The 16,108-nt window shown below is 39.5% G+C and overlaps 1 protein-coding gene across 9 annotated transcripts in view; it reads right to left on the minus strand.

Moving 5' to 3' along the window:
* Window positions 1-5,014: 5,014 nt before the first annotated feature.
* Window positions 5,015-16,108, minus strand: part of DLGAP2 (DLG associated protein 2) — a 477,131-nt gene continuing 466,037 nt past the window's right edge. For 8 of the 9 annotated variants that reach the window (XM_042803360.1, XM_042803362.1, XM_033009915.2 and 5 more), the window contains 3 exons: window positions 14,977-15,129; window positions 14,133-14,150; window positions 5,015-12,628 (listed from right to left, as the gene is read on the minus strand). In XM_042803360.1, coding sequence (XP_042659294.1) covers window positions 12,410-12,628; window positions 14,133-14,150; window positions 14,977-15,129 — 390 coding nt within the window. In that variant the 3' untranslated portion in view covers window positions 5,015-12,409. The remainder of the gene's footprint in view (window positions 12,629-14,132; window positions 14,151-14,976; window positions 15,130-16,108) is intronic. The other variant, XM_042803361.1, reaches the window with a different exon arrangement.

Below are 16,108 nucleotides of genomic sequence, written 5' to 3' on the forward strand. Positions count from 1 at the left end.
TATAAACATCCATAAAATTCTAAATACCAGCTTTTTTCTAAGGTGTTGTCAATGCTTCATAAATTTATAAATATTTTACCAAATTTACTTTGACATATTCAAACCCCAAAGCATAACATTCATCTGCTTCCCTTACTGTTCACTCATGATTTATTTCCTATCTGGAAAAACTGATTTATCACCTCTGTTATGATTGGGTTTATGTCACTATTTAATATTTAGAATCTTTGATTTTTACCAAAGCTAATTTCCTGTTTAAATTTGTTTGAAGCAGTCTATTATCATATACTCCTCAAGGATCTGCATTTAAATTGATTTGTCATTATTTTCCATTCCACTGACCTAAGCCTGTCCTCCTCAAATATTTCAGTGCCAAGCTCTGCAGGGAGTATGATGAGGTTCAGCTGTGAGGAGGTGAACCAAGTATGGCAACGACAGGCGCACAGCCCTTCTGACAAGCAATGCCCTCGGTGGTTTTATGTATTGTCTAAATAGCTCACAGCTACGCAGCCGAGTTAGTGTGGGTCATAATACTATAGTCACACAACATCCACAAGGACCTTCTAGGAGATTTTGGCTGAGCATGTTAGTTACCTCTACACCTGGTCAGGATCCGTGCTTCCATGCAGGGGTAAAGGCTGAAGTGATGTTAATCCTCATGTGAAGCGGAAACTTTCTTATGATTTTTCCCTTAACTGCAACACCTCAAGCAGCCCGGTGCCTGCTAATAATAAAAAGGGATAAGAACCTCGTGCTGAGGAAAGAACATTGCTGACTCAGCTGCTCTCACCGATTTTCTACAGTTCATTTACTTAATGTTAAGGCCTTTTATTCAAGAACGGTCCAGCTTCATTCTTGTGTGGTCTGACAGACCCGTAATACACAGGAGGAGCAGTGGAGAGCCAGCCATGACCCTGAGCGCTCACCTCCCCAAGTGCTGAGGCCAGCTGGGGTGCACATGAGCGGGGCGATGCTGGGGGACCAGCTGTGGCCGTGGGCCAGCCTAGCCGCTCGCGTCCACCCGTCTGGTCACCTTCTCCTTCTGGGAAGAGCTGGGGAGCAGCTCTCTGAGCAGGACTTGCAGCTCTGGCAGATGAACACCTCTTTTACACTTGCAAATGGGCAGTTGCTTCTAAATAGGATCTTGTGTCAAGTGAGAGGAGGGGACGAGTGACCCGGGCGCATCCCTTTCAGAGCACGTGCGCAGCCTGGATGCTGGGTGGTGGTTCCTGTGGCTCTCCAGGGGAATCCGACATGTGGATCACATCTGCAAGGTTGCATAGTGAATGCTTGCAACCTTGTATTACCGAGTCCTTGAGCTAAATAGTTTTTCCAGGATTCACTATCCAAACCGGAAAAAGCTAGACTCTTATGCTAGTTACGATAATAACGTCTTTCCAGGGAATGGGGAAAAATATTGCATTAACAGTTCACAACAACCTCTTCGTGTTGAAACAAGTCAGTCTTTTCTTGATCCATTTTGTGAACTTCATTCACTTAGGTCATGCTTTCTAAAGCTTTTATAATCCTTATTACTTTCTTCTGAATTTTCTCCATGTGCTTCTCGATTCCTCCAAAACAAGATTTAATACTCTAACCAAAACCTTACCAGTACTGAACAGAGTGAAACAAGAACCTCTCAGTAGCACAGAGGAGACATCTTTACATCCCCAGAATCTGGCTTGCCACTTTCTCAGTGAGTCATTCAGTGTCACTTTTAGATATGCTGAAACGCTTCTGCCTATCTCATGTGTTAATATTTTGCGTTTGAGCACTTGCCTGAGGTTCAGAGGGTAATTTCTGTTATCTTAGAGAGGACTTGGGTGGAAGTGGCTATGTTGAAGATAGTGAGATTCAGAGAGTCTGTATCACACCATTACCCAAACATGACAGTCTGGTTCCCAAACGCAGGCAGCCAAGCGCACAGAAAGGATCCTGCCCTCTGCCCCAGCCCCTCTGTGGTTCCAATCTAGGACAGAAACATGCAAAATTTCCATCCGAGTTCTGAAAGGGGCTCAGCCTGTTAAGAGTCCTTAGACACTTGATACACAGCAAAATGAAGTGGCCATGGAGATTGCTGCTGAGCAGCCTGGATGGAGGAGGACAAGACATGACTTGGATGCCTGAGTTTGATTTTTATGGATTTGAAGACTTCTTCCTTCTATGTGCAATTTGTTTTAGCTTGGCTTGCAATGTCAAGTCCAATAACATGTGCATGCCACAATTTAAGATTGTGTATACATGGATGATTACACAGCATGATAATTTGTTAAACCACACTAATTTAATGATATGGTAATACACTCAATATTAGGTTTCCCATTTCCTTAAGAGCATGTGATTCAGCTTGTGTTGCTTTAGCATCAGGTTGACTCTCATTTAGCATGTGATCCACCATAGACCACATCTTATTTGCTCTACTTTTTCTCAAATGGATATTCTGTCATATCTGAGCTTGATCACATCTTTTCAGTATAGCATTTTGCATTTTTCCTTCATTGAATTATATCACATTGGATTTAGAAACTGTCCAGCTTTTTGGGATCACTGTGAATTTTGATCATATCCTATACAGAACCTGTAACCACTCCCAGGCCCATATCAAGCGATCAATTAATATTTTATTTTTTAGTGAAGTTGTCAATGAAATTACTGACTAGTACTGACAGCAGGTTAGATTTTTGCAAGATTCTCTCTTTCTCTCCCATTTCAAAAGCCCTTCAGATTCCACAATGGGTCAAGGATATATACAAATATATATTTTAATAATAATAATATATATTTAAATAATATTTTCAGCTGTATCAGATTTGATTTTACAAGACCTTTGTCTAGACAATATTTTCCTAGCTTTATATAAAAATGTTACATTGGAACTGTATCAAAAGACTTAACGAAGTGAAGATCTATCACAGCCTACTGTTTTTATGTAATCCATTAGGCCGTTCATCCTGTCAAAGAAGAAAATTAAATTGGTTGACATGATAGGATGTTGGCAAATCAGTATTGCCTAGTTTTCATCACTGTATTATCCTCTAGCTACTTATAAATTGATTGTTTAAAAATTCACAGCAGAATCTGTCCAGGGCATGTGTTAGGGCTGCATTAGGTTATGTAAGGCACTTGTCTACATTTCAAAATTTTCACACTTCAGCTGTGCTGCTATGGTTAAAATAATAACAGCCTTCTGCAAACCCACTGCCAGTGTCAGCGCGGTTCAACTGGAATAAATATGCTAATTCTGGAGCATGTACTCTGCACCTGATTATTTGGTTCAGCAATTAAAATATGCCATATCTATGCTCCAGCTTTACTGACCTTACTAGTTCATCAGCAATGACTGTCCTAATTTATATGGGTAAGCCTGTAATACTAAGGCTGACAAGCAACCATCTGTAATACTACTGTACAAGAAACTGCTTGCTTGTTAGTCTTGAGATCCTCTCCAGATTGCAGGAAGGATCACCCTATTTTAGGGAATTCATGAAGGCTAAGACAAGCTAAATGGTTATTGGAATTTCAGCTAGAAGTGATCAAGGCCTTTCTTAGTTGTAAAACATCAGTACAGAACTGCTGTGAGTGATGCTCTAGGTCATAACATCTACTATTAGGATACAGACAAAAAGAAGCTCTTAAGCTGCTCTAATGACTTCTCTCTAAATTTCATTTTCATTAGAACAGCTGACATATAGCTGGAAAATTTAGAGCCTTCCACAACAGGTATTAAAGATGAAAATTCCTTTTCACAAATAATGAGCCAGCAGAGAACTGAATATTTGATTTTATTGGTCTTACTGCCAAGACCTTTCACAGTTTCTTGGTATACCACCTGTCCACAGTGTAACTAGCATCATTCATTAATTATGGAGATGTCAGCTTCCACCTCCAGTTGACTCATTACACCAAAATTCGTCATCTCTGTGTTAAATTTTCAAACAAACATCTTTCTTGGACTCCCTCCCTTCTTGGAAAGACATCCCCGAGGGGATCTTCCAATCCACTTTGTTATCCTCTCTTCTGATGGCTATGAAACAATTGACAACTGATGGGCTGCTGGGATGCTGCAACCACCGCTCTTCATTTTAATTAATAGCATCTCACTTTTTCCCTTGGCTTCTCTCCTGTATCTGCCTATCTGTTGTTTCTCACCTAATGGTTGGGCTGTAAATTCTTTGGGTTAAGGGAAAACTTATAGTTTTGTAAATGTACAATGTTGTCTTGGTCCATAGCTAGGGCTCCTAAGTGTTATAGTATATATAATAAATAAGCAATAAAAATCCAGTGATTCGAGCAACTAAGCACTTTTCTATGCCAAATAAATTCATATTTACGATACTATTTCTGCTACCTCCTTTATCTAGATTCAGAGACTCCACACATCTCCACTGCATGCCTACCATGGTTTCTGTCTTATCAAGGAGTGTGGCCAATACAAAGTATTGATCAAATTTTCTGCCGAGATGCTAAAGCCATTCCCAGAAGGACACTTGTCTGCCCTGGAAGGAGCTGAAAAACATGGAGTGAGCTAAAACTTCTCTTTGTTGATTCTGTTGCAAGCAACAAAAAACACACATAGAGATGCTCCAGGATTCACCTTTCCAAAACAAATTATTTCAGTTACTTCTTCCCAATAATGACTGCTTAAAAATAATTCAATTTTGGAAATTTTACATGCAAAAGAGGCTATTATTCTTTCTGCTAATGACACACAACAGTCTGATTCAAAATCAGTGCATGATATTCTATACCTATAGTACTAATGACTATAAACGAAATCACATCAATAGCATTGCATAGCTGATTCTGTTACTTGGCAAATTCTTTCAGATTTTAAATGTCTTCATTTGAATTCAGATAAGACCCAATCAAAATTATTTTACTGAAAATGAATTTCCTGACACTCAGAAGGCTACTTGTCTAAAGTAATAGTTTTGTGTGGTCTACAAATTGTGTGATTGGAAATGGCATATTTTAACTAATGCAAAACTTAAAATGTAATAAAGAGTGTACTCTATTTTTCTCAAAAAATTTAATTGCAGAATTATTTACAGGAGATGAACATAAACAATACATAAACCAATTGAAAGAGGCAGCTTCATAAAAGAGCCATGGGGCAAAATAGTGAAGCACATTTTCTTACAATCAGCTGGAGGTGAGTTAAGAACCATGAAAAAAGAATAACTCAATAATAAAACAATTCTCAAATATGTCTTCAAAGTAACAAATAACATTCTGGTAAAGAAGATATTACTGAGAAGCGAGAAATTATTGTAGCAATGAAACAACATACTGTACATTCAATTTAGGTATCCTGCATGCTACTAAATAGAATTTATCAAAAGAACCATAAAAGCATGAGAAAGAGAATTACATAAAATAGTTTAATTCTAGTGAAGTGTAGTTTTATACAGATGGTGAATATTTGGCACTCAGTTCATCCTCATTGTTGATATGATTTCTTATGTATATATATTTATATATATTTATATATATTTTTAATGATAACTAAACAGCTAGTTTCCTGGTTCTAACATTCCTTGAAATTCTATAGGAGGCATTTAATTTAGTCCTTAGGCCACACTTGATTATTTTGGCATGTCACATGGTAAATGAATGTATGAGTTTTGTCTCTGTACAGAAAATCCTGCACAGTCATAGTGGCTTTTCTTCAGGAAAGAACAGTTCTAGAGCAGTATAAGTCAGGCTACTTGAAAGGGAAATTTTCTTAATTCAATAAATTAATATATAAATGGAACTAAAGAATACATACATGCTGAGCCCTTTTAAAATGAGATGGCCATACTATTAAACCTCTTAAGGGTAAATCAAAGCATGGATATGAGCATGTGGATTCCATGGGTAATTATAAACAAAGCTAGTATTTCTTTGTGAGAATGAGTCGGAGACCTGAAGCTACTACCAAGCCCTCTGCTTGATTGTGACCTACCTGAAAAGAAGAACTACATCCTACAGAGTAGTTATGAAGTTGCTAATTCAAATGATGAGTTCTTCCTACCTCGGCAGGACTTGCTGAGACAGATATTGAGCTGAATTATAGTGATCCGAATCTGACTCCTTCTGATTTCGGTTTCTCAGCATTGATTTAAATACAGCCGAGATCGGAATTTAGCCTGAAGCTCTGCAATAATCCATCCCACAAACAAGAAACTCACATGACAGTTCAGCTTCAGGAATGGGAAATGCTGTGTTGAATGAAAGAAGAGTAAGGGAAGGAGAAGAAAAATCCTCACTAATGGGCTGTGTTGGTGAGTAATGACCATATCTTCAAATAAACCTCCCCCTCGTTTAAGTTTAGGTGAAAATATTAATGGTTTTGTACTAGAGAAGAAAAAATCCTGTCCGACAAAACCAATTTAGAAAAATAAAAATTTGGCTTTAATAAAATAGAGAATTAAATTGCCAGCTGATGAAAATTGTTCTGTGTTTGCTCAGTTAAAGAGCAAGCCACATAGACACACTAATTTACATTATCTACTATCTGACTTCAAAAGCCCAGTTCTGTTTCAGCAATGAAGGGTAATGGGAGAAACACCCATGTGTGGAACGGTGCGACTGTGAACATGCAATCTTCTTCTGTGATCATCATTTATGAAATGTGATATGCATTTAATGAGAAGGGATCTGGAATATGGTTTTTAGATATAACTAATGCCATGGCCTCTTGCAGCTATTAGAATTTTATCTCGTTAAGAGGAGCTGAATCAGCCTTAACATGCTGGCCAAATTCTCTTTTGGGCAAGTTTCCATTTCAATTTCGGTTTTATACTTGCTGTCCTGAACAGCCTATTATGTAGTTAAACAGCTGCAGCATTACACCATAGAGGTAGCTGCATTTCAGAGATAAATTAAGCAATTTCTGCATAATTTCTGCATATACAGAGGGCTTAATTCCTGCCAGGAGTCTGTGTATGCATATGAGTATGCTATAAAACAGCTGCTCCCAAAAGATGGTCCCTGGAGGTGAACATGGGGAATAGTTGCAGATGGGCCGTGGGGCTGCACTAGGCAGTGAACCGGCCATGGCCATCAGTGCTGAGGCTGAGCTGCGAGCAAGTGGCACGGTCTACAGGAATGTGAGTGCTGACTGTGGTTCCTGGGTCCAACTCTCTGGGACCACGGCACCAAAATATCGTTATATATGTATATATATATGCATGTATATATCCTCTTTCTGTTCTCTGCGGTATGAAATGGCTGCCTCCAGTCTGCGGATCCTGCCAATGCGGAGAGGCGTCCCCATTGCTCTGCCATACGAAGAACCCTTCGGGTTAGAGCTGAGTCTCAGTAAAGAGCAGCTGCCCAAACGAAAGCATAATCCTTATGCCTAAATCCTGCGCCCCACACTATCCCTCGCGTTAGCTTGGCTGGCGGGCAGACCCGGGGAGAGAACAGGGCGCTTGGCAGTTACGGCACAGGGGCTGCTTCTCCAGCGCGTGCCCCAGATGGGTCTCTCCTGCTAAGAAATCTGGGGGGGAAATGCACTTGGGAAGGAGAGACTCGCCAAGATCCCCGACCGAGAGGGCTCAGCTGCAGGCGCCACCAGCTCCCGCGCCTGGCACGGGCCAGGGCTCTGCTGCGGCACCCTCCCAGGGGACCTCCTCCACTGCAGGGACCCTCACTGCCATCGTCGTGAACAGAAGCAGCAGAGATTGTTCTGGAAACTTAGTCTGATGCTCTTCATTCCCTGCCTACACCCTGGGAGGATGGTATGAGCATTGCCCTCGCCTCTGCTTTGCTTCGCTCAGGTCCTTCTTTTGGTTTAGTGAGTCTTTGCTTCTCCTTCGGTGCAGGCTGGGGCCATAAGGGTCCTCCCGGGCGCTGGGAGGGTGGTGTGGAAGGAAACTCCCCGGCAGTGTGGGGACAGGCAGAAGATCTCCCAGTGTCCCACCATGCCGGCTCACCAGACCACGGGCAGCTTAACCTGCTCCAGCTGCATCCCAGCCTGGAGTTTGTGTGTCGGCTAATAAAGTGCTTGGAGATCCTTCTGGATGAAAGGCACTGTATAAATGTAATAAGTGTCAGCCTGTCATACACCAGGAAGCACCTTTCTAAATGTTAAGGGGTTTGCTGATATTCCTCACCTCGAACGCAGTTTGCGGGTGGTTTCACTACATCATAAGATGCTCTGGGAACAGTATCTGGAGGAACGCTGCTTCGCATTTCATTTAAGCTAATACTGAGGCTCCTGCTACACAGGGTTTCGCAGCTTTTCAGCACACACAGCTTGACACCTGGCGCTGCCAAACCAGCTTCAGACCTCAAATTAACACGCACAGACCAGCGCTTGATGGGTCAGCCTCCAGTGTGCCCCCTGCCACCAGCGCCCACGCCGAAACGCCGAGGAGGAGGAGGAGGAGGAGGAGGAGGACATCAAACCCACCGACCGGGCAGGGCAGGCTCAAGGCTTTGAACGCAAAGGGCTGAGAGGTGGGCTGATCTGGAGGCACGTTGCGCCGGGCACAGGGGGCCGGGGTGGACCTGCGTGGGGTGCCGTGGGGCCAGCAGCCTCCCAGGGGCACTGCTTCGGCAGGGCACGAGGCGGCTGCGGGTCTCGTACGGCACGTCATCACGTAGCTGGTATTTCTTCTCCTGGCAAAATCACCCAAACACCGAACGTTCCCTCACTTTCTCCTAGATGCAGTGCTGAAGATGAAACTAGAGGACTAACTTACTGATACAGCAGGACACGGGCTTATTTTAAAACAAATAACTTCCATTATATGAAATGTATTTTATATATATATATATATATATATATATATATATATATATATATATATATATGAAATCCACACACCTTCCTATGCACGCTTTAATTCCTTCCTGCTTGATCTCAAATCTAACATAGTGACAAGGTTTAAGCATGAATTAAAATGTCATTTTTTGGTATTAGACTGTACAATATTATTAGTCTTCACACGCTGCCAAAGGCCATTCTAATCAGGTTGACACAAAATAATAAAACACTTCATAATGTACTTCACCAATTTACAAATAATTTAAAATCTAAAAAAATATACAAAGCAAAAATAAGTATGGCAAATATCAACAATTTTACCAGTCAGGTCATCTTCTTTATTTAAATTTTCAGAATTCTGTTTATTATACTTGTGTTTTACAGGCAGTGAAAAATGAACAGAGATTTTCTATAATTTTCATCTGTTAAAATAAATATTAGTCCAATTAGTATTTAATTAAACACTAGATGATATTGCTATATCCAGGTTTTCTGTGTGGCTACACCATGAAGTCTCTAAGTAGAAAGCATTCTGCTTTCTATCTTTATGTTTATTTACGTTCCTCTTACATTGGTTTTGTAACTGAATTTTATTTTTGTGATGTGGGGTCGGATTACAATTTATCTGTTTATATGTTTATTAAGATACCACATGCTGTGTTTCTTATGTCAGGGACTAAAGCAATTTGACTTTTTTTTATTTGCAACACAAGTATGATAAGCATAATGTTTTATTTCTAAACTAGCCAGATGTACAATATGTAAATAGAAATGGCTTATTTGCCTTTAATGATAGAATGTTACCTGTACAAAAATGTAATATATTGCACTTTGAAATGTAACATGCACAGATAACATATTATCAGATTTTTCATTAGGCATCTAGTTTACTTTTGATTCTTCCTTTTTCTTTTTTTTTTTTTTTTTTTTTTCTTGAAACAAAGGTAGAACAAACAGAAATCAGATATCCAAAGCTTATACTGAACATTTTCTCATAATGGCATGGTAAACGTAAAATACAGGGTTGGCGTCATTCACACAGGCCTATTTTTGCCTGAGAACATCCAATAAAATTTTAATGTATCAAAAAACTATCAAAATATGATTCTAAAATTAAAGACTTATACAGATTGCTCCAAATCAGCATTAATAAATCATCTGGGATCTAAACTTATCTGTAATCTGTTGTTTTTACAATTTGTCTTTATAAACTTTGATTACTGGCATAATCAAATACAACTTGTCTTAATCGCATGACTTGTTGCTGCAGGTGGGGGGTTTTCAAGAGAGTAAGTCAAATATGATTTCTTCTTGAGGTGTACAGGAAAATTAGATAAAATGTATCAGCTGCCATATATATATGTGTATGTATGCATGTATGTATAGGGGGGTGTGTGTGTCTATTTTAAATTTCTTAAATCTAGGAAAGACACTGGCTTTAGTTTTGTGTGGATATTTCTAATTAGCAGCTCCACTTTAAATAAGATACCAGCTTTCAAGAGTAAGGGTGCCAATATCTGCAGATAGGATTCAGCTCTTTCCTTAATAGAAAATGCCTTGAAAATACGAGGGATGGGAAATATAATGTTTTCAGTTATAGAAGAATATTTCAGGGATTTTTTTTTTTTTTTTTTTTTTTTTCATTTTTGAAGGATATACATTCGTCTTGGTTTTTGCTTCCAAATACAGTTTAAGGCTATTTGGTAAAGTATATACCAGATATCAGGCTCAATTTACAGGGTTTTCTTCTCACAGAACCTTCTCAAAACTTCATCTCTAAAGATTCATATCTTGAAGCTAAACATGCTATATCAGCTGTGCTCCAAAGACAGAACTCATGTTTAGTACTACACACTGTAGGAAAAAGAGAAGGAAAAAGAAAAACAAAAAAAAACCCAAAAGGAAACAGATTTGAAGCAATGTCAGATCTGCATAACCTATGATACTTCATGTTTTCAGTCATCCATCAGGCTGCAGGGTGCGTGGGATTCGCATTTAAAGTGCTCATCAGGTGAAGAACCAAAGTGCTTGAGTATAATTAAATAGCTGTTCTGCCTATGGCTAAATACATTGCATTTGTTAAAGCAGGTAAACGGGGGATGTGGTATTTGGGGCTGTCTGTCTCTGGGTTCAGACTCTTTTGACCTAAAGCAGTGTTCAGGAGGATTCAAACCTTGGAAATGGGGGCTGTGGGTTACTCATCTTATTGCGTCTTCACCTGAAGACTTCTAAGTGCTGGGTTGCTCAGTTGGCTCTGGAAGGTAGGTGAAGTGGAATAATTCTGTCTTAATTTGTTTTAAATTAAAGCCTCTTGGCTGTGGTAGTTACCACTTCTCTCTTCTGACAATGTGAGGCTTGGAAATATATTATTTTCTGTATATTCCATGGCTGGAAATCACTTATTTCTTGAGTCGTGGTTTTTTTTTGTTGTTTTTTTTTTTTTTTTTTTTTTTTTTAATGTCTGAAGCAAGCAAGAAGCTTTTTCTTGCCATAAATGATACTGCATAGAAAAATAGTTCTAAAAAAAAATACAACTGTAAACCACAGTTCACCTTTACCTTAACATAACCATTTAAACTTAGATATACTTACCACTCACATTCATATTTCTTAAACTGTTTACAACATCACAACTGGCATTTTAAACAAGCAAGATTTTTTTTTTTTTCTCAAGGATACCCTGGAAACTCAATTGATATAACATTTTGAGAGTTTGAAATATTACATGTAGCATAGCTCTTGAAATGAAAGAGAGAAGGTTTATAAAATAAATGTTAACACGTAAAAGAACTGTTAAAAATGCAATGAGTGTTCCAAAGGAGCGAGTATAACTTTTTCTTTACACATCTTGCTACAGAAGATCTAACTTTTTAAGGCTTCCATTTTCCTTTCACCCATCACTCAAGTCCTCTTGCATTATAATTTTGCTTAGGTTTCAGAGTGTCGTTATACTGCTAACGGCAAACGTTTCTCAGTGGGCATTCCCACCACCACCACCAGACTTGTATGCTTCTTGGTTTCTGATGAACTTTGGAGTTTTAGTGGCTGGATATCCCTGTTCATCTCCAGAAACTTGACATGACATGAGAGGCCTAATGTTATTTTGCAGTAACAAAGATGAGAAGAGTGGCAGAGCACATGGGTAAATATGTTAGCTGGGTTCTAGGAAAAGAAACTGGAGGTCAGAGAGATAAATGGGTTCTTTCTTTCCTGCTCTTTACATTTGTAGCACCTTCTACTTGGATTAGCTAATGCCTCTAGTGAATGGTGAGATGCACCCATTTATAGTTTGTTATTCTTATCCCTAATTATCACACATTTTATAAAAATATAAATAACAAAAAAGTAAGCTGGGTTCCATCTCAAGAGGTGTTTCTTGTTGTCCTCTGAGAATATATTGGATAAGTCAGGTCTCAACAAGCCCTATCCATTGTAGCTGATTGTTAGTCAGACAATAAATACAAAAAGAAGTCGTTCTTGCGGTGAGCTCAGCAAATTCTGAGGAAATCAAAAGCATTCCACTGTGCTTATGGCACAAAGAACACAACAGCAAGGGCATATTTAGTGGAGAGAATGAGACAAAAATTACCAGGTAAGTGACAAACTGTACAAGCATTTTGTTTAAAAAAGGAACTCTGCAGCATTCTGTCTTTAAAGCCGGGTTTGAGCCTCTGGGATATATATCTCGATGCTGTCTGCACGTTCTGTGGCTGAATTCTGCCGGAAAGAGGCTGCTCTCTTTGCAGCCATTAGCCGTCTTCTAGCTTCTTGTCGCTGTCTGTCAGGTAGGTCCAGAGATTTTTCTCTTGTAATAGGGAATTTTCCTTTTGGGGGCTTCTTTGGTACAGGAGGAGGAATCTTTCTTTCTTCCTGCAATGGGGTATTAAAACTGAGTGTGAACGGTGTGTGGAAAGCACCGTCAGGGGAGCATGCAAATCGAAGACATGAAATGCAAAATACTGGTTACATACATCAAGCATGCTCAATTTGTGCTCTCCACTCAGCTGACTAATGTATCACATGAATAGCTATCCACACTAGGGACACTGACAAAACCCTGTTGCTTCAGTAACCATTACAAATTCTGCAGTCCTGTGCCTTAAAAAAGACTGGGCTTCTTTCTACTGTCCTTGCAGATATCCTGCACATGCAATCTGTGTACTTCACTTTCATATGAATTTGTTTAATTTTAGTTGACACATTATTACAGTCATTATAAACAGAAACACACACTGGCTCTCCAATAAGAATTCAGCACATCTGTGTGGTCTGATTGAGTGAAAAAAAAAAGACTGTCTAAGATTAGCAGGATAGGATTTTTAATTAAATTAATCATACTGAGTTTAGCCTCAGCTGGATATGAGACAGCAGCTGTGTATATATATATATCTATTAGTTTAGTCTCCTCCATGAATTGCTAAATGGAAACATGCAAGCATCATCCAGAGAGAGAACATAGGGCTAATTGTTCTGCTTGCCAGCCTGGACCATTTTAAAGAAAATTATATTGAAGAATTATTAAATTATAAAATGAGAGTCAGTAGATTTTGGTAGCAAAGTAACTGCAAATTGCTCTGCAGGTTTTAAATCAAGAATTGTTTTGAAGTATGAAATTGATATTGTACTCCATTTAGAGACTGTGAAATATCATATAAGGGCCTTAAAAAGATAATGTAGAATCACGGAATCATACAATAGTGTAGGTTGGAAGGGACCTCTGGAGGTGATCTCAAACAACCCCCATTCAAAGCCCCCTTGATATTAGAGGCAACTTTGAAGTTAAAGCAGATTTTTAACATCATATGTAATACTGGACTGAATAGCCCCAAAGGCAGAGACTCCACAACTTCATATGTATAGTATGGTTATTACGATCAATTTTTCTGATATATCACTTAAAGTAATAGCAATAGTCCAGAGTATGGGCTGTTCCTTATGGAGAACACAGTTAATTTGATGCACAGCAGGATTCAAATAATACAAAAATTGAACTGATGCGCCTATGGTTTACAGACTTTACATTGTTTGTTTGTTTGTTTGTTTTTTAAAAAAACTAATTCTGAGTCTACTACCAAAATGCATTAGCCAAGACTAAATAACTAAGGTTATTTAAGAATACAGGTCTACATTCTCAATTCAACAGGAACAGTGCAGCAGCCTAAGATGCTATTCCCCATGGCAGCCAGCTCTTCCAGTCTTTATTTTCTCTATTTCCTGTTTTCAGCCAGGAACACAAGGGCTCCATTCCTATTGTCCCATCTCATATTTTATTTTTCACTTTTAGTTATTTCCCTCTTAGGAACATCACTGTTGCTGTCATTATAATAATTTCTTACTTCCAGTTGTCACTAGTAAGCAAGAGTTGCAAACTCACCATCCACCAACCAGTTGGCTGAAAATTAAAATCCAAGAGGAGCATGAAGAAATGAAAGAGTTGTCAAAATGCCTCCTAATTCCTTCCAAACCAAACAAGTATTCACCTGAGGCCAACAGTACTGACTCAAACCAAATGCTGTCTTCATCTAACTGATACGATAATCAGCAAAGATAGTGGGATAATTAAAATGAGGGGTGGAGCTCTAGAAAGGGGAAAGGCAGTTTCAGAATTACACTGCTTTCATGGGCAATTTGCCACCTTTGGTTTGTAAGCATCATGGCTAGGGTGTCTCCCAGGTGGTGGAGTTGCAGGGCAGACGTGCAGGCAGTTTGCCAGAAGTACTCTTTGTCCCCCAAACTTTTGTGTCCCAAGCTTTAGTTTGACCTGTGCTATGTTTTGCCCCATGCTTTTATCTCACTCCTGTTCTAGTATCAATTGTGTTGTGCAGGCAGGACCAAACATTGTAGTGCTCGGGTTTGAGCTTTCCCAAATGCAGCAGAGTGCTGAGTTTACCTTGATTGAATGCTGGGGCTGTTGTCCTCAGTCTGAATTGATCAGAGTATATTTCAGGTCTAGCTTTTAGAATGTGAATCCAAATATTTTGAACAAAAGTGTTATGGAATGGACTAAGCAAAATCCATTTTGTTATACAGTTCAGCTTAACATTGTTAAAAGGAAAAAAACCCTCACATCTGATGAAGGTTTCCATGTATAAATTGGGCCATGCCAATTAGACACTTTCTAGAGTTAGAATCCTATCATGTTTCACTATTGTATTTAACACAGGGAGACTACAGGACTTCAAATGGGGAGTAAATGGTATTGTCCATGGTCTGCTTACCTTCCTTTCAGGTGATTCTATTATTTTCCATTCATTGAGTTTCAACTGGTGCAGTTCATCAAACTTCATGCTGACATCTTCAATTGAGAGCTGCAATAAGTCCCAGAAACCTGCTAGGTCCTGGGAAGTTGGTCTCGGCATGGCACTCGGATCCTGTCACGCACAAAGGAGAGCATATGAATAGACCAGGAGGCTTTAAACAACATGCTCTGAGGCAGGGAAGGCACCGCGCCAGATTCCATTGCTACAGCGCTGCTCAGTGCTAAGGCTACGTGTGCTTTACAGCTGGGAGCTGTAACTGGAAAGTTTTGCCTCCTACACAACCCAAACATGAATGAGTTGGATGTCATACACGAGCCTTCCTGAATCCGTGCGGCACGAGAAGTTCCTTAGCACCATATGCTGTGCTGACCTGCATTTCTAAAAAGGAAGAAGCTGACAGTTCCTGCCTGCTGATTATTAAAGGGAAGGGGAACGTGGTTTGTATTCTAGCCAGTCTGAAGTCTTTCTCATTAAAAATTATATTCATGATAGCTGATTAGAAGGCAAAACACCACCAGTAAGAAGATGTCAGCTTATGCTGAATTTGATGTTTACATTGTCTTGCATTTTCAAATGTATACATAAGGTATACAGTTTTGAAGGGGAAGGTAGGATTTTGTTCTCCAGGGAGTTGAATCACCCCCAGAAACTAGGAAAACACTACCCCCAGGTACTGCAGTTAAGTGGCATTATGTGCACAAAACTTAATGGAGCAAACATTGGTCATAACAATTTGCAAGATGATCCTCCATTTAACTGTTAACTTGATGTCAATGTTGGATAAAGCTTACATTAGGAGGTGGTATACAGACTCTTAACCCTATGCTCTATGAGCACTGGTACCAGTTCAAGAAAACAGCTTTGTCACTTCAATGAAATAGGACTTAATTGATAAACGTGTTTGTGAAGATGATGTAGAGATGCCTCTTCTCTTCCAGGGAGGAGGAAGCCATTAAGGTGGTCTACAGAATGGAGCTGGGGGAGATGGAGTCAAAACCAGGCCAAAGGGACTCTGGATCTCCCCCTTCCTGGGTAAAAGCTGAAATGACTAGTTTACTATGTCAGAAACACTGGTGTTATTTCTGAAGCA

This window comes from Tyto alba, unplaced genomic scaffold, assembly GCF_018691265.1.
Source record: "Tyto alba isolate M040663 unplaced genomic scaffold, T.alba_DEE_v4.0 Super-Scaffold_40, whole genome shotgun sequence".
Lineage (NCBI taxonomy): Eukaryota > Metazoa > Chordata > Aves > Strigiformes > Tytonidae > Tyto > Tyto alba.